Source organism: Eretmochelys imbricata, chromosome 3, assembly GCF_965152235.1.
Source record: "Eretmochelys imbricata isolate rEreImb1 chromosome 3, rEreImb1.hap1, whole genome shotgun sequence".
NCBI lineage: Eukaryota > Metazoa > Chordata > Testudines > Cheloniidae > Eretmochelys > Eretmochelys imbricata.
In genome coordinates this window covers 197,588,892-197,611,660 of record NC_135574.1, presented here as the reverse complement: position 1 = coordinate 197,611,660, position 22,769 = coordinate 197,588,892, and the positions used below count along the sequence as shown (strand labels likewise).

Sequence of the window (22,769 nt, the reverse complement as noted above, 5' to 3'; positions counted from 1 at the left end):
ATTCCTTTCGGGAATTCACTGGCAGTAACACAAACTGCAAGATCGGCAAATTATTAAAACACTGATGTAGTAATTCAAGTGCAGCAACCAATGAGTTGTAAAGTTCACTTCCAAAAGCAGGGCACTGTATACATTAAACATGTACACAATATTTTCTGTTTATAATAAATAATTTGGAGTTGGAAGGTGAACTACATGAAATAATTCAACTCAAATAGATTTTTATGCAGCTGCTTTTCGGAACTGAATTTATTTGGAATAATTCAGGGATGTAACTTTTCCAAATTTTAAATTTATGCACTTGTTTAATAATTCAGTGACAACTTATATCAGAAAGGGATCAGCAGAAATGTCTGGGTGATTTTCAATTAGTTAAACAGAGATAGCTCCTTTACATGTTGCAAATTATGTTTAAAAGTAGTACAATTCAAAAGGTATTTTAAATAAAGGTAAAATATTGGAGGCCATACAGAACTCACCTATTTAATGTAAGTATTGCTATTCCTTGGGGGGGTGGGGAGTGGGGGTGGGGACACAAAACAAAAACCTCCCCCAAAAAAATAAAAAAATCCCACACTCCACCCTGCTTGCCTCATGTTCATTGTGATTTAGTAAGCAGGTTTCTTTTCTGTTATCCCCCACCCCCAACTTCCTTAAATAAGCATGTTTCACAAGAGACAGCACAGTTTGTGGACATACTGATAACTAGAAATCAAGTGTAGATGTTATCAAACACCTCTTTTCCCATAAATTGGTCACTTATTATTTGTAGTGCTGAAAGTTGCAAGATAGAATTGGGTCCCCACCGTGTCAGGTGCTGTAAAACACACACAAACACACACACACACACACACACACACACACACACACACACGATGACATGGTCACTACCCCAAGGCATGTTAACATCTAGAAATTATCTATGGCTATATACAAATGGAAACAACCTGTCACTTTGGTAACTAAATAAGTACTAAAAAGACCATAGTGATCAAAGTTATAGTGTCATTGTTTAGAAATAAATGTGATTATACATTCTCTCTTAAATATAATATATTTTAAACCAAAAATTATTACTATGCTGTTTTAAGAAAGTATCTCATGTTTTACGAAAATATCATGTACCATGAGATATGGCAATGACTAATATACTGTGGCTGATAGACAGTGAAAATAGTTAAGAAGGGAACATGTATGTCAGTTTATATTATCATCATCCACATGGTTAAACAAGTATTTCATTAATAAAACAACCTTAGACCAGTCCCAAAAATTTTACTAGCCATGTGTATCAAAATGGAAAGTCTGTCAACAACAAACCAGCATCGAGTATATTGATCTTGTAAGTATGATGAAGGGAAGGGGCTAGAGGAAAGAGGAAAATTGCTTTCTATTTCAAACATATATTCTCCAGAGGAGAATAATTACTTACGTGTAATTATTGTTCTTTGACGATATATAGATGTACTACAGCTCAATACTGGTAGGCAACTAGCTCAATACTGGTAGAAAACTCTAGTTCTAAGCGGCAAGCTCCAGCAGGGGGCATCACTTGCCAACCCTGTAGTGGAGTTGCAATGACACCTAGAGCTTCCAATTATCACTGCATTTGAAGCAAAAAGGGGAAATTTGTGAAATTTGGAAAAATAATAATTAAAGGATTATAGAACGTTCCACTCTGAGGGTGGTCAATCTGGTTATATCTCATCAGATAACATTAACTATGTTATCTCTTATCCAAAGATGCATGTTGTAATAGATTCCTACTCTAAGTGCTATCTTACAACAATACATAAGTACACCACACAAAGATATTGCAACAGACAGTAAAAGACATACGTTAAATTACATTTAAAATATAGGGGAGAGAGGGAGCTAAGATATCTTAAAAATATGTACTGCAAAATTAGGCGGTGGCAAGAGAAAAGTTCTGTAACACCAGCAAGCCTGACTTCGATTTTTGCTCAGGCAGTGATCAAACAATAATGCTTCATGAGATGTGGAGCAAAAGCCATATTGCTGCCCTGCAAATATTCTAGAGTGTATTCAAAAAGGCACAATAATACTCCGTGACACAAGGGGCTTTTCAGAGCAACAGGCTCTTCCTGAATCTGATAATTATATATTGCAGAGAAGATAGTCTCCCTTCAACAGCTACGGAATGTAATGTCAGGGAAGAGGTCTGTAACCCAGACTCAGATGATAAGTATTCAAGCATGGGGTTTGTTTTTGGAGGAAGGCAGGAGGTGCATGCAGATGGCTCTGCATAGGTAGATTTTCTGAGCAGCTAAGAGGATTTATCACACCAAACCTCGCACCTCTGCTCTCTCATGAGCTATGCCGGGACATTGGGGATCCCAGGCTGGGATCTAGATGGGGAATCTGGTTTGGTGTGGTGAGGTGAGATACGACAGGACTCAGTCTAATGGAACTTGACACTGCTATCAATAACAGGGCTGACAACCGCATTTGTATCAGGCAACAGGATGTCGTTAGATTGTCCAAACAGCTTCCTCACCTGAGTTTGTTCAGAACCTTTGCTACTAGAAATACCAAAGAAAGTCAATGCATTGGAGTCAATGCATAAAATCAGGTATATGAGTTGAGAGTAGAGCGGTTTGGAAAATTTTGGATGGAACTTTTTTTTGTTGGAAAATTCTGATTTGTCAAAAGTGATATTTCTGCTAAACTTTTCAAGCTCAACAAAATTTCATTTAGAAATTGAAAAACAGCATTCTGATAAGGATAAACGGGAATATTTTGACTTTGTTTTGAAATTAATTTTCATTTCAACTATTTTAATTCTATATTCTACAATGTAGTATAAAATGAGTCAAAACTAGAAACAATGTTGGGTTTTAGGAATTACATTTTTGAGAAATTTCAGTTGGGAGAGGGAGGAACAATTTTTTTTTAATTATGGAAATTCCTGCAAAATGGAAAATTTGTGTTTCTCTCCAGGTCTACTTTAGACTTTTGACCTCAAACCCTTCCAAATTGCTTAGGTTCTTCTATTTATAGGAAATGCCAGGAGAGGGAAGAACAACTTCTCAGGGCCTGGCAAGCCCACAGTAATTTCTATTGCATGGTCACTCTGAAATATACCAGACATGTTTGCCTGTGATTTGCCTCACACAAGAATACTTCTTGAAGCTGCTGGGATGTTTTTTCTATGACATCCAAGGAAGAGAGGGTAATGAGGCGGCAAAAAAATTCAAAAATCAAATGTTAAGAGTGAAGACTAGAATGTTATAACGCACACTGCGGTGAACTAAGACATTACCCCTCAATCAAGGCTCAATACTCAAAACCTCTGAGGTGTCCAGACAGAACAATCTTATATTTTATAGCAACCTGCAAGGAACTATTATAAAAGGATAACTAAGGAACAGAAGAAATTGTCGAGATGACTCAATGAGACAACAGGTATGTTGCAGTCAGCTGCAGGGACCAAGTCCAGTCAGCCCTAAGAAAGAAATTAATGGTTAGAGGCAACACATTGTTGACAATGCAATGATTATCTTGCTGGACCCAGTGACTTTGGAACCTCAAACTACTGCAGGAGCCTGTGAGTCCTATGCAAGAAGCACAGATCTGAGAATAAGGATCTTAGACAGCATATATATTTTGAAAGCATCTTTCTTTTCAAGCCTCATTTCCACTCTATCCCTCAAAAGAAGCTTCTGAGTGACTTACCTCTGGGTATTTTAACTTTAAAGTTTTATGCATTTCTCGAAAACGACTGTACCGCCTGAATACTGTCCAGATCTCATCCAGGACTGTTATCTATTCACCAGAAAACAAAAACAACAAAAAAACAGTTTGTCATTAAAAAGAATGCAGCAAACAGAGTTGCTATGTAAAGCAGGCAACATTAGTTCCCATACATAACACCACATATTTTGATAAGTTTACTTAATTTTTCTGTTATTATGGTGGCAGAATGTATTGGGGGGAAAAGCACAACTGGCTTTTGACAAAATTATTTGCTTGATTTCACAGACAAGAAATCTTTAACCATATTTATTCAGTGACAGAGACTGAACACTTTTATTGCATATTCTAGAGTGGCTTCACAAATCTGTATGCATGTGAAAATACTCAAAACCTTCCACTGTGTAGTTATGGTGCCTTTAGATACCAACATTATTATTTAAAATAATGAATGGGATAATCCATTACACCATAGCACACAGCACTGGTTTTGTGTCGCTATACATATATATATTACGCACATTCACATTGTAAATTATTGCATGAGAGTGTATTTAACATTTGTAAAAGGTACATTGCAACAGTCCTGTAATTTTCTAGGTTTCAATTGAAAATATTTCTTCAAAATGCAATATATGCACCCTTACTCACATGGGTGTGCACCTTACTCGTAAGAGTAGTTTCACGTACGCCAACAGGATTATTCCTTGAGAAGGTACTTATCAATGTCACTAAGGGTGGCACAACCTATCCTAAGAGATTGAGAAAACCCGAACTCCTTGCTTCAACTGAGAAATTATTTGACATAAAGTAAGTTTTTCATTCTCTGAAATTAGTAGAAATGATCGCAATTCCGAAGTCTTAACATATATACATACCTGGTATTAAATTAAATATATTAACCTGGTTAACAAGAGGTATAGCACTTGAACTTCCGATGTTATGGATCGAGGGCAAAGATAAACACGGCAACAAAATTTATTCCAGAAAGAACTGGGTTTGGCTTTTAACCCCAAAGTAAATCTAAAATAACTACTGTTCACTATTGATCATATAGTGTAGTTACAGCACTGGAGAAAAGCAGACAAGATGGAATAATAGGGGAGGGGGAAAAGAACTTGGAACAGCAAAACCAGAAGGAGCTTGTTATGAGTTCCTTATTTGGTCACAGCTAACTCATTAATACCATTTAAATTATGACCTTCTCATTCCCTCTTGATGTGCATACAACAGTGGAATTACATAGTGACAACATTTTGCAAAAGGAAAAATAAATGTGCATTGTGTAACATAGGAACTATAAAAAATAAGGGCATGTAACAAATTGATCTCAAGATATTCAGTTCTCTTTTTAACATCGTTGAGAATGTGAGTTTTCTACTACTTTAAGTCCTTAATAAGCAAATTCATTACCATTCCCTTCTTTGAAAGTTATTTTTTTTATAAAAAAATTGATCACAAATATGATCAAATGCTACTTAAACATAATAAAAATTTCTGCATGACACACTGCATTTCCTTATAAACAATTCATACCCAATTGCATCTCATAATTTTTTTTATAATGATTATAATAATAAAATGTCTTAAGGATTTAAGAATCAGCTGAATGCATTTACAGTATATATTTATTTCAAACTGTAAACAGTGAATGAACAGTTTGCTGTACTAAAGAATGTTAATCTTTTAGACAAAATAGTTTATAATTTACCTAGATGATAACATCAGTCTCAGAATCTAAGCAAATGTTAGACTATAATAGGATGTCATTCACAATGCAAAAATGATACAGATGGTAATAATTAACTAATGTTTGAGCAGCTATAATTTTCAGGTCATTTCATTGTTTGTTTTAATTATATATTTCAGGGATTATAAATTAACAGTAAAATTTCACTCTGGGCTGACACTCTTAAGCTTACAAGATCTCAGTCCAGAAATGACTTTTGCCCTTTTTCTAAGTTTCAGTGAAAAAAAAAAATGTCTTAGCAGGCCCAAAACATTCACAGCCCTCTGGACCACACACTTGTGGAAGAGCACTGATGTCAATGTGCCAAAAATGCTTGTCAACGTATCTTGCTCTGCATCTGAGAACTGCATAAGTTCCAGGAAAGCAAAGAATTACTCAAATCAAACTGCCTCAAGAGGACTCCAAATCCCAATTATTATTTCGCACCTCCATCCTGTGAGACTTTACCAAAGCTTAATGACTCTATTATCTATATTGCTAGATGCTAGACTGGGTTGAGGTAAGTAGAAGGCAGTATTGAGAAGCTATGTTCCAAGGTTATTTTAAAAATGAAGGCATTACCTCCAACGGTCCTTTGGTGGATAGGGTGAGGGGGTTGCTCTAAGTCATATGGACCCTTTCTCTAGTGTCAATCCAGCAGCCAGAGAAAGTAAAAAAACTTCAAACCATTGCTATTTTAACATTCTTCCTTGGTTAGCTGGTGTTCTGTCACCCAGGTAATGATACTCTCTCCACACCCTCAATACTGAGATTTTTAAGTGGCTCAATTTCAATGTTTGGCAAGATCCTAATATTCCCAAAAGCTCCATAATCCTACTGGATGTTAGGACAGGACAGACTCAGACTACACGCACAAAGGAAGGGTGGTTGCGGAAAACCTAATGTAACTTTCTAGAGCCACTACAGAGGGCCTGTTCCAACCAATGTAGTCAAAAGAGTAATTTACTTTTATGGGAGCTGGACTGTTCTAGTGAGAGCATAGCTTCCGTGGCTACACGGCCAAGAAAATCTGCAGAACTTCCCTAGAGCAGTAGCACGTAAAGTTAATTTGGGCTTGCCTGGGCAGGTCATTTTTGTGCTGCTGCAGTTCAAAAATCAAATTTTATATCTGAAACATAGGGACGGTTAGTCCATATAGAGAGGCTATGGGTGAAACTCTCAAAAGGCTGACCTGCAGAATAGAATTTAGTTCCTAACTCAGAATGATGCTTTTTTAAAATTTTATGGCATATTCTGCCACAGTTTATTTTAAAACAATTTTATATCATCAGTGTTAGTATCTGTATACAGAGGATAAAGTATTTTTTCCATAACATTTTAAACACATTTTTAACAACATTGTGACATGCAGTGCAATACTAAATATGGATTTATGAGGAAAACAACAGCTATTTTTGGAACCCTTGTAGTCTATCAAGTTAAATATATTTTTGACTTTATTACAAAAACTAATAAATTAATATTTAATTGAATAGTCTAAAACTGCAGTTTTAGTTCTGCTCTAGATTAAACAGGATTATTTCCTGCCTGAAAATTAGGTTTATGGAATGAGAATACGACAATGTGGACTGCTGAACTTTTCTTCTGCTTGGTGACAGTGGGTAAACAGTCTAATCAACATTTTATATTGATTTCCTATCGAGGCACTCAAAAGAAAACTGTAGTCATTGTCTTTTTTTTTTTAAGACACAAAAACAACAGTGAAAAAAGTAATTAAAAAATGTGCCCTATCCTGAAGCCAACAGAAAGGGAGATAAAAAGGTAGGAGAAAGCGTAGCCTACTGAATTATTTTTGTGAAATTATAGTGCCGTTATTGTCACTGTGAAAATTAACAGTCCCTCAACTCACCAGATGTGCTCCTTGAAAATAACCTCTGCAAGCTCTATTTACAAAATTAAGTTATACTAATTTTACTCCTGTTAGCATAGCAGAACCAGAGCAGTTATAGGTGAGTGAGCTGAATTCTTCTCTGGCTCATTTATCACCTGCAGAATTAAATTTGATGCTATTTTACAATACTTTTCCCAGAGCATAATCACCCTTTAGGACTTTAACTCTACAAGCAGCATCAGCCAAGAGGTCCAAATGGTATATAGTAAGTGAAGGAGTGTGAGGAAGTTCTAAACGGCTACTGTGCAGATCTTTTCCTTGGAGAAAAATTCCATCTCCACCAATGACATTAACTATGGCACTCGTCAAATAGGACTTTAATATGGCGGGACAGGTGACTCGTTTGGCCTTCAAGTCAGTATGTTTTTGATCCAGTGATGGGAAAAGCTGAAAACCTTGTTTACATTTTTGTTTCTGCCACAATCTATGAACTCGGTATCTGAAGATCTAAAATTCAGTGGTCCTAAATTATATCTAGATTTACACAGATCTGTTTCTTGGAAGACATTTTTGACTAAAATATTGAGCAAAAAATTTAAAAGTGAACTGAGGATTTTAAAAAAAAAATGTATTTATATTTTTGGATTTAAGAGGCTGTGAATGAGATATTTTCTCTAAAAAACAGATTAATGATCTCTTTCTGCCTCATACTAATCTTTAGAGTTGTCTTTTGGAGTCAGTGAAATCCATGCCTGGAGGAGTCAAAATTTTGAGGGAATCCAGTACACTCTGAGCCTGTGGATGAATTGTGACATCTGGCAGCTATCAGTGGCATTATATCCACCGCAAACTTCCTCCTGGATGCAGGCCAATTGCCTGCCTCTAGAGTGGGCTTCCCTGCTGAACATCCATTGTGGCTTCTGGCCACAACCTATGGGCAGCACAATAACATGAGAGCAAGCATGGATTGACAGCAAGTGACTCTTGCGTTCCAATCCCAGTCCCAATACAGACATGCTCTGAGGCTTTAGTCAAGTTATTTAAATAATCAACTACCTTCACTTATGTTAACATGGCTATTTGGATTCTCTAAGGAATGCATACAAAACTGCCTGGCAGATGAGAGTTTATATGGAAAACTATCCATTGGCACGGTGTAGGAAAGATATTAATGTTAGTAACTACCACTAAACACCAGCATAAGTGGCTGGACTTCACCTCTCCTGTTGCAGAAGAGGCTGGTGCTGGCCTAAGGATTCTCTGTTTTATAGAAAATGAATCAATTCAATGTGGGGTCTCAAGTCTAGGATCTCCTGAAAATCATAAGGTAGGTCTTGTGTGCAATGGTTTCATCATGATGGACTAGAGTTAGCTAACTATGAGAGTGAAGGGACCATTTAAAAGGCCCACTCCAAAACACTAAGACTCACCTATGGATGGACAAGGTGCTAAGCCAACCTGCACTAGAAAATAATGTTTTGTCTTGATGATATACTACAGTTTAGCTAGAAGTGAACTTATTTAAGGACTGCCTACTAGATTGAAGGACTTATGAATATTTAGACTAAAGGTGCTGCCAAGATCCCCTGAATTGCTCACTCTTCTTTGTGATACCAGGGAAGGAATTTATCTATTTTGTGCCAGCAGAAGACGTTTTTTCACCCTCATTTCTTGATTCTGTTTCTTCAAATTATGGTAATATCTAGGATGTGGCCACATACTAATTTAAGTATCTGCTGATAAAAATGTATGTTCCCAAAGATTCACGGATGCGGCTTGCTTATCTTTAGAAGTTCTCTGATAGTTCAACTTGTATCTGAGTCAGAGTTTGAGGGCTGTAAGGTGCAGGAAAGTCATAGTTTTGTGGTAGGAAAAGAGCAATAAAAGCTTGAGCAGTTTGTTGGGAGACCAACAGCAGAAGTAGGACTAGGGAAAAAAATCTCACTCTGATAAAAGAGAAATTTAGGTCTAAATTTGGGAGAAAGAAAAGACCCTCAGGTAATGAGTTATTTCAGCAGCTGGTAATCTTCCCTGGCCATGAGGGACATCCATGAAATAAACAGGGTAGAACCTTCCTTTTCTTAACAGATTTATAGATTTTAAGACTAAAGGGAAGCATTACATCGTCTATGTATGTGGAAAAGACTATCTAGAAGAGGTTGAGAGAAAATTACCTCTCCCAAATCCTATCCTATAGTAACACTAAACTATTAATAACCTTGGGACTTGACAGAATGTTTTCATTCTAGTAAGGAAGTAACTAAGCATCAACCTAACTTCACCTGATGGAGAATAGACTTTGAGGGACACCACTTGAGAGGCAGTCAATCTGGATTTAAAAATGCTATATCTGCCTAAAGAAAACAACTTTGGTGAAGAGACCTCACTCTCAATCTAGCAAACAGAGTTATCAGTAGGCTCAGGAACCCATAATCTAGGTTTTGAGGTTAAGACCATATTGACAGGATAATTAAGCATTCTTGAAACATTCTACAGGGCAGTAAACTCCTGCCACTTTTGAATCTATAGTCGAGTCAAATGCAGTGTGTTTTCAGGAGTGAAAGTGAATCACCTTGTTCTATCTTTCGGTCTCAGAAATGAAACCGAGAGCCAGCCATCTGTAATGCAGGTTGTCCCCCCCATTTATTAGTCAACTATCAAGGTAGAGGAAGATGTGAATGTCAGCTTCCACCATAGCTAGTGCTTGCTTAATACCCTGGCCAAAATGATAGAGCTTTGCACTGGTAACAAACCCCTCCAAAGAAGATATGAAGGTAGTTCCTGAGAAATGACCTGGCAAATACGTGTAAGTAAGTGACTAAAGTAGAGCACCAAGTCAATCCTGTGAATTTAAAATGCTACAATTGAGACTAAGGTCACCATTCTGAACTTGCAATTAGAGATGCTGAGTAGTCATAAGACCAGAATGGAACACAGAAGCACAGGAATTGACATAATGAATCATATCAGTGCTCCATCTCATCTAATATGCTATCTCTAGCAATAGTCAGCATCAGACGCTTTAAAGAAAGATGCAAGAACCTGTATAGTGGACATATCTGAAGTAACCATCTCATTGAGGAAATTTCTTCCTAACCCCTCTCTCTTAATGGTTGGCTTATTCCCTAAAGCATAAGGCATCTTGCTCGTAATTTCTCTCCCACTCCTCTGAATTAGATATGGATGGTCTCATTATACCGTCAGGGATTTTGGTCTTCAAGAGTAGGAATCATTCAGTCAATAGGATATCTTTATGGAAGATAGTTTTGTAATTATGCTTCCATGAATCATAGAACTGGAAGGGACCTTGAGAGCTCGTCTAGTCCAGTCCCCTGCACTCAAGGCAGGATTACGTATGGTCTCTAGACCATCCCCGACAGGTGTTTGTCCAACCTGCTCTTAAAAATCCTCAATGATGGAGATTACACAGCCTCCCTAGGCAATTTATTCCAGTGGTTAACCACCTTGACAGTTAGGAAGTTTTTCCTAATGTCCAATCTAAACCTCTGTTGCTGCAATTTAAGCCCATTGCTTCTTGTCCTATCCTCAGAGGTTAAGGAGAACCATTTTTATTCCTCTTCCTTGTAACACCCTTTTACATACTTGAGAACTGTTATGTCCCCTCTCAGTCTTCTCTTTTCCAGACTAAACAAACCCAATTTTTTCAAACTTCCCTCATAGATCATGTTTTCTAGACCTTTAATCATTTTTGTTGCTCTTCTCTGGACTCTTTCTAAGTTGTCCACATCTTTCCTGAAATGTGGTGCCCAGAATTGGACACAATACTCCAGTTGGGGCCTAATCAGAGGGGAGTAGAGTCGGGGGTCCTGCAACCAGATTGCTGAATAGAGAGAGGGAACCCAGGAGCAGAGAAGTAGCAGCCTTCTAAGTCCCTGATGGAGTGGCAGTCGTAGGCTTATATTACAAGGACTGTGGGGTGGGGCTTGGAGCCTAATAGTCACCACAGGGAAAGCAGCTTGGGCAACAGCACGGCCTGGCCTCCAAGGAGAAAATAAACAATAAAAGAGAAACATGACTTGTGAAGACAGCAGAGAGAGTTAACTGCCTTGAATAAAGAAAGGCTGATGGATTATAAGGGATATCCCAGGTACTAACCTCTGAAGAGCCCTAACCAATTTCAGAGTTGCCACCTATGGTATTATGTTTATTACTGTAATTAAGCTGATAACAAAGGCATACAAGTATAACGATAGTAGACTCCCATTCCCTGACACTGCTATGTCACCCTCTTCTATTGTTCTGACCTGTGAAAAAGCTGCAACTTGTTCCTTAGTAGTTACTTGCAAGAGGGATTCTTGAAAAGGTAGAGGGAGTGGGATGATTTGGTATCATGAAGTCAAATATTTCCCCGAAGCCAATGGCTTATTGAGCTGATGTGGTTAAGACACTTCAGTTTCATAGCCAATGATACACAAGGAAGTGATGTGGCCAGCAGCAGGTCTGACCATCTTTGACCTAACCTGATGGATTAGATACCAATTTTTCAGCTGGCAGAATGTGAACACAGCTCAGAAATTATCTGCATGTTGTAGTGAAAGTCCTTTAACCGGCGGTAGCTAATGAAAAACTAGGTCAGCAAGTTTGACACACAGTAGCTAAAGGCTATCCTCTTATCTCTGACCCCAGCAAATTGAGGTCTTCAGTCTGCAGAGATGTGTCAATCATACAAGGTTGTGCATGCTCTACCTTCACCAAGCATGTTTCCAGTCAGCTTTTCATGTTTTGCTTTGAAGAGAGACCGTCTCAATACCTGGGTTAGGAAGGAAAGGCAGTGTCCCTGTACTTACCCAACAAGGTTGAACACGAAAAATCTCAGGGAGAAACTAGGATGGAAGAGATAACATTGAGGGAGAAGGAGATGGGAATAGGAGAAATTAACAGAGTTTGAACATGGAGAAAATGGAGGGTGGAAGGAGTAACATGGGGAGACCAGGGAGCAGATGGAACCTCAGAAAACATCTATAGCTTAATGCTGTGTTTGTTATTAGAGGAAAACATGACAAGTTTAATAACTTAATATGTCTAATAATTTTATATCAAATTGTACCGTGATTTTTGTGATAAAACCAGTATTATGTTAAAATTTAGCTTGAGTTATATTCTAATCTCAGCTACCCTCCTGTCACTTCAATGTAGTTACCCCAAATTTACACTGGAGTAGTGAGATCAAGAGTCTGACCACTGAAGTTTTGTAGTTGTGCACATGATCCATTAGATGCTGTATGCAGACATCCCCACAGTATCCAGGAAAGTGTGCTCTTGAGTAAGAAAGTTTGTGACAATGGGAATTTTTAATAGAAAAAACATAAAAGTGACAACCTTCAGAAAGAATACTTACAATGCTCCCTTGTCCCTGACAATGAGATATCAGTGATAGTTAAGATTACATATGTGAGCCTTTTTTTACCAAGGATGACATCTTGCCCAAGACATGACACTCACCTTGAGTTTAAAAGGCTTGTTTTGCACATTTAGGGTGGAGTGATCATATCTCTCCTGCTAATAGACATGTCTGAAATCCAGAATGTTTTCTGTTGGAAAGACCTTCGGCAGCCAACACAATACATTTCCTTGGGGTAATCATGCAGATTTCTAATGTGTAACATTTTTTAAACCGGCAGTTTTCTTTCAGGTTGTCGTCTACTTCTCTTGGCTTCTGTACTGCTTGTGACATCATTGTGAGCAGCAGTCAACTCAGTCATAGCTACACACTTTATTAACAACTGCATTTCACAATGCAAGAATGTTTTCCACCTTTTGAACTTTGACAGCTGGGTAGAGCAATCTTATAGCCACTTGCTTGTGAATCTTGGGCATTTTTTACATTTTTCTGTCACTCAGTAATGGTATAACAACGCAGCATGAGTGCAAGAAATCCAAACATTAAAGAAAGGTAAGTGAAAAACACTTACCTTTATTTCAAACTCATAGTGCTCATCTTTTCCCTGCCCACAAAGGACATAGCGTGGAATGCTAATTTTAATTGGATCCTTTAGGTCATCTGGATTTGCTCCCAGAGAGCGACAGACCATCCGCTATCAAGTAGATATCAAATAAGAAGAACAAAGGAAGACCAGAATCACTACATGGAACATACTTCAGTTGGCTAGAAATAAGAAAATGCTCTTGGACAGAGAAGTAGAGAAAAGAGCATACAGGAGGCAAAGGTGATTTAGAAACATGAAGGGTTCTTTGAAAGAAAAATGGTAATCATCTTATTAATAAACCCTCACATTTCTTTTAGATATACATGAAAAAATTGTGATAAAGCCATTTCAATTGTTGTTTAATATTTGAAGGCATTTGCAGCTTAGAAGTAAAAAGCTAAAAAGGTAGCATTAAATCAGGGATCGGTAACCTTTGGCATGCGGCCCATCAGGGAAATCCGCTGGCGGGCTGGGACGGTTTGTTTACCTGCAGCATCCTCAGGTTCGGGTGATCGCAGCCCCCACTGGCCGTGATTTGCCGTTCCAGGCCAATGGGGGCTGCGGGAAGCGGCGGCCAGCACATCACTTGGCCCACACCACTTCCCGCAGCCCCCATTGGCCTGGAACGGCGAACCGCGGCCAGTGGAAGCTGTAATTGGTTGAACCTGTGGATGCTGCAGGTAAACAAACCATCCTGGCCCGTCAGCGGATTTCCCTGACGGGCTGCATGCCAAAGGTTGCCAATCCCTGCATTAAACTTTATGTTTTGATCTTACTCGAAAATATAAATAAATGAATTAGGACTTTACAACCAGAAATTGACCTTGTTTTTTGTTTGTTTGTTTTAAATATCAGACCTATTAGCAGACATCACGCAAAGCTTGAGAGAATCTGGGCAATCCTACAAATATTTTAAATCCTAAGGCATTTTATCATTCAATAAGGTACAGACAACACTTTAATCCATTGTCAAAACAGTTTCCTATCATATCTTTTAAGCCGCATCTGACTAACAGAAAAGTCAAATATGACAAATGTTCATCGTCTGGACAGCAAGGTGCTGGAGATTACAAACACCTTTACAGATAAGTCTACAATGGGAGTGCATTTCTTTGACTAAGAGCTAATAGGATCTGCAATTTAGCAATCTTGTATTTTCCAAAATTGTGTCAAAAATTAAAATATTTTTGTAACTCAAGATTAACGTTTTGCAATGTTTGTGTCCAAAAGTGGCAAAAGCATTTGTAGTGAATAAAGATATTAATTATGTGATTTCTGGTACCATTAAGTTCTCCATCTTTTTAGTGGAAAAAGTTTAGTTTGAAAACCTTCGTAATTTCACTTTTATTTTAAAAAGCAATAGCACTGAGACAAATACAAGTTTATAATATAGATTTTAAAAACAGATTTAATTTTGCTGTCATATTCCATTTTTATACATAACGATGTTACCCAAGGACATCTATATAATCTAGACCAAAGCTTTACTGATGACCACCTGAGACTCTGTGTTCCTTACTCCAGAGCAAGCCGACAGGCTATTTAGAGGTCTTATTTCTATGAAAAAATACTAAAACCCCAATTGAAAGTGTTATTTCCAATTTATTAACATCTGACTTTTTACTGTATAGTAAATTGATCTCCAAAACCAAAATATCCTGTTTAATTTTTTAATATTTCTATACCACATATAAACAATGTCTTAAAGCAAAAAAGACAAGGTAATCTGCTATTTTAGTAAGTGAAATCCATATTCAACATGTGTGGGACTGACAATCCTAGAAACCTAAGTAGAGCCACCACATTGCATAAGCTCCTACGCTTAAGTGCCCCAATTCTGACCAGCACTGACTATCTAGTGGTCTCTCCACTGCGACTGCACACAAGGTGTTTGTTGGTTTCAGTTGTGATGGTGATTTTTGTGCTGTGTACTTATATATAACAGGAACTGCACCAAGACTATCAACTCTTTCACATAGGCCTCTTTCTGTGGTATCTGTCCATAGATAACTTTTGGTTACTTACAGATTTACCTGGCTTGAACTGGCCACCGAGAGCAAAAATCTCTCTCTCCTGTTACTAATCCAAATCTCAATCTTTTAAAATGTTATTAGAGCTGGTCAAGAACTTTTTGCCAAAATCTTTTTCCAATAGAAAATTAGGCTTTCATCTAAATGAAATTTTTCACAGAAAGCATCTGCTTTCTTGAAAACATTCATTTTTTCCATTTGAAAACTAAACTTGAAAAACAAAAGTTCTTGGTCAAAAGCTGAATATCTCAGAGGTTTTTGATTTCTAAAAAGAGGGGGGAAAGGTCTGATTTTTTTTGTTTAACACTAGTTAATATTTACCTTGAAAGGAAGAACAGTTCATTTCCCTGAGACTGACACTTTAGTTTAATCTCTCTCTAAAATAATACCACAAAAGTTACTCTCAATAAGTTAAAAACAGTGACAGAGGGTGTTTATCATTTATTCATCTTTGTGGAAAATATACTGTTTCTACTGAGAATTTACATAGAAATTATAGTTTAGAAAAAGAAATAATATAGTACCAAACAAAATAAACTACAGTATTTGGCAAAGAACGTCCTAACAAATTAACAAAGCTTTGACAACCATCAAAGTTTATCCAATAATATTTAAATTACAGTGGAATAAAAGGAGTTTCAGTGCAAGACTGTTCTGTGAAAAGCGTAGAATTTACATTGTCTTAGATTTGAAGACAAATAAGAGTATAGAAATTCTGTGGTGCATCTAACCAAATTCAGCCATATAGTAGAATTTTTCTATATAATCCAAAAAGTGTTACATACAGTATGTATAGTCACATACCAACCTTGATAACAGTAGTTCTCACAATTATTTACTTTTTAAGTCCCAATGAGACTCACTTGGAATGTATTCTCAGCATAAGTAAGGCCTTGTTTACACTACACAGTTTTGTTGGCAAAAGGCAGCTTTTGCTGATAAAATAGTAGAGATGTACACACTACAATGCTACTTTTGGTGGCAAAACTCTCCTATTTTGGCAACAAAATAAAACCACCTCAATGAGAGGCATAAAGCTTTTACGGCAAAGTAAAATTGACAAAGCATCAGTGTAGGTCGGGGTGGGCAAATTTTTTGGGTATGGAAATTGCATGGTGGGCCATGAATGCTGACAAAAACTGTGGGTTGGGGTTCAGGAGGGGATGAGGGCTCTGAGGTGCTGCTGAAGGTGAGGGGTTGGGGGTGCAGAAGGGTGCTCCGGGTTGGGACCGAGTGGTTCAGAAGGCAGGAGGGGGATCAGGGCTGGGGCAGTGGGCTGGGGTGCAGGCTCTGGGTGGCGCTTACCTCAAGCAGTTCCCAGAACCAGCAGCATGTCCCCACTCTAGCTCCTACACAGAGGCACGGCCAGGCAGCTCTGCACCCCGCCCCATCTGCAGGTGCTGCCCCTGCAGCTCCCATTGGCTAACCCTGGCCAATGGGAGCTGTGGAGGCGGCACCTCCGGACGGGGTAGCACGCAGAGCCCCCTGGCTTTCCCTATGTATAGGAGCGAGAAGGGAGACATGCTGCTGCTTCCAGGAGCCGCGCAGAGTGGGGCAAGCCCCTGCCCCTGCTCCCCGACTGGAGCACCGCAGCAGGGCAAGCCCCAGACCCCGCTCCCCGGCAGGAGCTCAAAGGCTAGATTAAAATGTCTGGAAGGGCCGGATGTGGCCTCTGGGCCATAGTGTGCCCACCCTGGTGTAGATGCTGCTGTTTGTTATGTCGCCCTTACAGGCCTCCCCCAGTATCCCACATTGCCTGCCGTGACCGCTCTGCTCACTGCTTTGAACTCGGCTGCCTTGCATCTAGCTACGCAGGCAAGTGCCCCTCCCCTTTCAAAGCTCCGGGAAGCTTTGACATTCTTCAGCACAGAGAGCTCACAGAGCTGCTGAGGAGGCCGCTCCCGCTCGCTGAGGAGGCTGTGGAAGAACTCGGAGGGAATTACAGAACCATAGGCAGGCAGGCAAAGAGGGCGGCTGATGCTGCAGTGAGGGGAAGGGGGAAAGACTGCTGTGCAGAGCTGGGGGCTGATGCGTGGGGGGGCGGACCCCCTCCCCCTGCCTCAGGATTGGTTGCTCAGGCTGCTGTCTGAACTTAAAGAGACAGCATGCTGATACACTGTTTCTGTCTCTGGCCCACTCCCCCACGCGTACACTTCAGTTAAAAAGTGGCTAGCAACTGTTCCCATGGAACGATGGGATTGAGAAACCTGCATCATGTGACGTTGTACCTGCCCTATAAGGCATTGCAAAACCTTCGCAGTGTGATGCGCTCTGCCGACGCAAGGAGGATCATGTGGACATGCAATAGCGCTTAAACCGAAGCGGCATAACTTTTGTTGACAAAACTCTGTAGTGTAGCCTAAATGGGTTATAGTGATTATATATGTCCAACTGAAACAACATTGTGTTGTACTATGTGAGCTCATAATACTCCTGGGGGAAATCTGTGCCACTGCACAATTGTGCAGAAATTAACCTTGGGCATGCAGAATTTCCTTTTTTCCCCCATATAAATGGGCTGCAGAGCTGCTGGCTGCCACTAGGGACTGTTGGACTCAGCAGAGTCCAGCTCACAAATAGAAGACAAGGCCGGGGGGGACGGAGAGGGAACTAGAGAGTAGCTGCAGTTCCCAGCATACCCTGAAGGAAGGAGGCGGCAGTGCACAGGAAACTCTGTGCAAGCTGGGCACCCAGCATCAGGCTCTTTTTTCCTCTGGATCCCTGGGCTCCAGGAGGGTAGGGTCTGTGAGTCTGGGCCGGAGAGGTGCAGGGGGGTTCAGCTGGGATAAGGGTAGGGGTATGAATGTCTGGACTGGGCAGAGGTGAGCGGTCTGGGCTGGGGAGAGGCTGCGGGGGGGTGGGGTGGGGTGGACGCGAATGCGAACTGTGTTGTCGTAGGAGTTTCTTTAACTCTCTACTCCCAGGGCAATTTTTTGTTGTGTCTGTATTGTTACAGACATACTTGCTGACAAATATTTTGAAATAAAATACCAAAATAATTGAAACTGGCGTGATTATATAGTGCAGTGGTTCCCAAACTTGTTCCGCTGCTTGTGAAGGGAAAGCCCCTGGTGGGCTGGGCCGGTTTGTTTACCTGCCATGTCCGCAGGTTCGGCCGATTGCGGCTCCCAGTGGCCGCGGTTCGCTGCTTCAGGCCAACGGGAGCTGCTGGAAGCGGCGGACAGTACTTCCCTTGGCCCGCGCCGCTGCCTGCAGCTCCCATTGGCCTGAAGCAGTGAACCACGGCCACTGGGAGCCGCGATCGGCCGAACCCGTCATGCCTATGGGTTACTGGTGCTCTTGTGCCACTTTTCAATAGTTCAGATCATTCCTGGAGCGGAATCTTAAGAGAGAGAGAGGTAAGAATTCATTCAGTGCCACACAGCATCAGACAATAGGTCACAAAGCAAACAGACAAGAGATAACAGGACCCTCAGCTAGGTTTCAGGATCGACATTTGGTACATCTTGTGGAGAGACATCAAGGGCCAAATGTTTCTATTTTTAATTGTTGGGAAGCATTAGCGCAGTATCCCCAATTCCCTGGATTGCCAGCTGACCATGTTAAAAGTGAGAGACTTGTTATGAAACTTTTGGCAATCCTATGTGCAACCACTCTTACTGTAGCATGATTATTGTTCAAAATACAAACCAAAACATAGCCCATATCTGTAACTAAATCTCTGATATATTTGCATTCATCTAATTTCCTCTATTTTCAAATCACATAGTCCAAGTACCTACACTAAGACTATATTAAGACTTAATCTCTTTGCAATTTAGTCAAAAAAGATATATGAATATTTTTTCCTTCTCAGAATAGGGAGAATGACAAGTTGTGAAATATTTGTCAACAAATTGGGTTTTCAAATAAAGGATTTGCTTCTCAGGTCTGAGCTGTCTGCTTTGCATTGCTTCAGTGATACACAGCAGCTTAAAACGTCTGCTTAACCACCTCACTCAAAGTGTACAGAAACCACTCTGGGATGCATACAGCAACATTTCTCCTGGCATTAAGTAGAGGAGATCAGGAGAATGACTGAGACCCAGCAAAGCCGGCTTGCCAGAACAGTTCCCTGGGTCAGTGGACAGTCAGGGATAACAGTGCAATTCTGAGACTACTCTAAATTACATCAGAAAACAGATCAGCCCCCAGGATTAAAGGAACAGAACAAATAGCTTACAGCTATCTTATCCCCCACCCACCCCAAGAATATGTTAGCCACAGCTGAGGATCTGGCACTTAAGTTCTTCTTAAAGCATCAGAAATAAGGAAAATAGATAAAATACTACATTCAAAGGACTCAACAAACCAATAAAAAATGTAGGCAACTGATCATATCTTGATTGTGGAACAATTTGTTTTAAAACAGTAAACAAGATTGAGTTTAAAAAGAGTCACTATGTCCTTTACCTATGATTTATTCCTAACCATAACTCTAGCTTCTCACCCCACTCCCAAAAATATTTTATTAAAAACTCTGTTTTATATTGTTTGACCTATGTATTAAAAAAATCACATACTAATTATCTTAGGCCTTGATTCTTCTTTATGATAGGCAGATATAACATCTGATCTTATGAAAATGGCTGCACTACGAAAGGAATGTGTGTGATTAGATTATCTGTCAGTGCATATCTGCATACTGGACAGAAGTATCAAGTTCTCATCTTAGGGATGTCATAAACTACAGTTTGGCAATTAGAAATATAAGTATTACAAAAGACCCATAAAGTTCAATTTCACTTTTTGTGACTTGCTTTTAAAACTATAAATCACTCAAATACAACCATGACATACTTTGGTTAAAAAAAGAACTAAATACATTCTGATGATATGTTATAGGGTTTTGAGATGTCCAACTTCTCCCACCCCAAACTATAAAAAAATTATTAAAGATTCTGTGTATAGATTCTGCTATATCTATATGTTTTCTGTAAGTTTACTTTAAGGATTTACACTTGTGAAATGTAAGTGCCTATGATGAATCATGTTTAAATAACAACTGGCTCATTAAGGGATCATTTAGATTCCTCTCTTTACTTTATAGGATTATAATTTATTCTTTTCCTATAGAAAAAACAGTCTGTGGACAGACAGTAAAATGAGTAAATGAATATAGTTCCTGACAGTGTAACTGTGGTTCTGCAAGATGTGATGCAGATGGGCATTCCAAGTAAGTGTGTGCATGCCGCGTGCGCTGGAGCCAGAGACTTTTGCCTAGCAGTACTTACAGATGGGCAGTGCTTGCGCTTCATGCCTGTTGCCCCTCCCCTGGCTATATGAGGCAACGCTGCCCCGACTCCCCTCAGTTCCTTTGCACTAAAAGTCCAGGGGAAGACTCTGATGCAGAGGGGACGAAGGGTGGATCATAGAATACACATCTGCAGAACATCTCAAAGAATCACAGTTACAGTGAGTAACCATTTCTTCTTCTTTGAGTAGATGCAGAAGTATTCCAAGTAGGTGACTAGTAAGCAGTACCCCATCTGGAGGCAGAGCTCAGAGTCTACCTGAGTAAGGATTGCTGGACTGCTCTTCCAACATTAGCATCTGCTCTGGAAGAAGCAGTCATCCCATAAGGGTCCGAAAATGCATGTTATGGACAATCACATGGCTGCCCTACAAACGTCCAATATGGAAATGTCATTAAGGAACGCCACTGACGTTACCTGTGCTCTCGTTGAATGTGCCCATATCTGCTGAGGTGGCATAGCCAACACGATCTCATACACAGTCTTGATGCAAGATGTTCTCTTCATGCAGTCCGCAAATGATACAGGCAAGTGGAAGCATGAAACTGTTCAGTCCTGTTCAGATAAAAGGCTAAACAGCATCCTACATAGGGAGGCATTGTTACTCCAGGGCAGAATGCAGCTTACAGAAAAATACAGGCAGATACACTGCCTGGTTCAAATGAAATAGAGACCATCTTGGATACAAACTTTGGGTGTGGCCGGAGTGTAACTTGTCCCTGGAGAACAGCATGTAAGGAGGCCCAGCCATCAGTGCCTACAATTCACGCGTTCAGAAATCTCTTTATAAGCATAGCATTGGAGAAAACTGGTTTCCCTTGGATAGATGGACGAAATATTGATATTGCTGTCAAGCGTACTCTCAGGGAACTGAGTGTTAAGCCTAATTCCTGAAAGTATATCAGGTACTCCAAGATGTCCTGGATGGAAGTCTCTGCCGGATGGGTCGCATAGGCCAAGGACCACATGGAAAACATCTTCCACTTAACCACGTAGGCCATTCTAATGGAAGGCTTCCTACCGTTACGTAGGACCTGTTGGACAGCCTCCGAGCAACACTCTTCCTCCTTATTCAGCCATGAAGCAGCCACGCCGTAAGGTGCAGGGAGCTGATCGCCGGATGCAGAGTGTGGCTGCGGTCCTGTTTGAGAAGGTTGGAAAGGAGAGGAAGAGTCATGGGAGGCTGAACTGACAGAGAGAGGAGGTCCAAGAAGAAGCACTGCGTTGGCCACTCTAGGGCAATCACAATGAGCCTGGCTGAATCTTCCTTGAGCTTGGTGATGACCTGAGGAATGATCAGGATAGGAGGGAATGTGTACAAAAGAGTTGATTGTCAGAGGGAGCCCAGGCTGAGCTCCTCCTGAGAGCAGAATAAGTGACTCTTCCTGTTTTCCCTCGTTTTGACAAGACAGACTGTGTGGATGCCCCATGATGCGAAAACTATCTGAAGGACCAGCCTTCAGAGACCATTTGTGGGTCAGGGAGAAAAACCTGCTGAGATGATCCATGAAGTGGCTCTGGATCCCTGGTAAGTGGACAGCTAGCGGGTGACATCGTCTTCAATGCAGAACTGCCACAGGTTTATTGACTCAAGGCAAAGTCATTTGGACTGGGCTCCCCTTCATCTGTTCACATAGTACATCGCAGTGGTACTGTTGGTGAGTACGTGAACAACTGAATGTCTGATACAGTCCCGGAAGGCATGACATGCATTGTGGACAGCCCAAAGCTCCAGCACACTGATGACTTTCTGTTCTGACCAGAGGCCCTGCACCATCAACAAGTCCAAATGTGACCCCCAACCCAGAAGGGATGTGTTGATAACCACTGACTTGGCTGGAGAGGGCCAAACAAAGAGGACCCCATGGCACATTGAGTGGGGACTCTTACCAGTGCAGGGGTTCCAGGACGGATGGAGAAAGGTGACTCGACCTGCCCAGAGAATGCAGGGCAGGGCACGGCAGTAAACCATCCTGAGCCACATCTGAAGAGGGCAAAGATACAACCTGGCAAGTTGGACCACCTGAGTGCAAGCAGATACATGGCCCAACAGGCTCAGACACACATGGACTGTCGTGGATGGATGTGATTGTAGACTGAGACACAGCTGTCAAATCGCCTGGAAGCAGTCGGTCAGAAGGAACACTCTCAACCTAATGGAATCTCACAGGGGCCCAACGAACTATTTGCTGAGAGGGAACCAAGTTCGACTTCAGAGCATTTAGAATGAGTCCCAAATGG

General features: G+C 40.4%; 1 protein-coding gene across 1 annotated transcript in view; it reads right to left on the bottom strand.

Annotated features, from left to right (window-relative positions):
* KIF16B (kinesin family member 16B) overlaps window positions 1-22,769 on the bottom strand; it is a 234,811-nt gene that overhangs the window by 46,173 nt on the left and 165,869 nt on the right. Inside the window, exons 23-24 of the mRNA XM_077812041.1 lie at window positions 13,229-13,351; window positions 3,697-3,786 (exon numbers count right to left, since the gene is read on the bottom strand). Coding sequence (XP_077668167.1) covers window positions 3,697-3,786; window positions 13,229-13,351 — 213 coding nt within the window. The remainder of the gene's footprint in view (window positions 1-3,696; window positions 3,787-13,228; window positions 13,352-22,769) is intronic.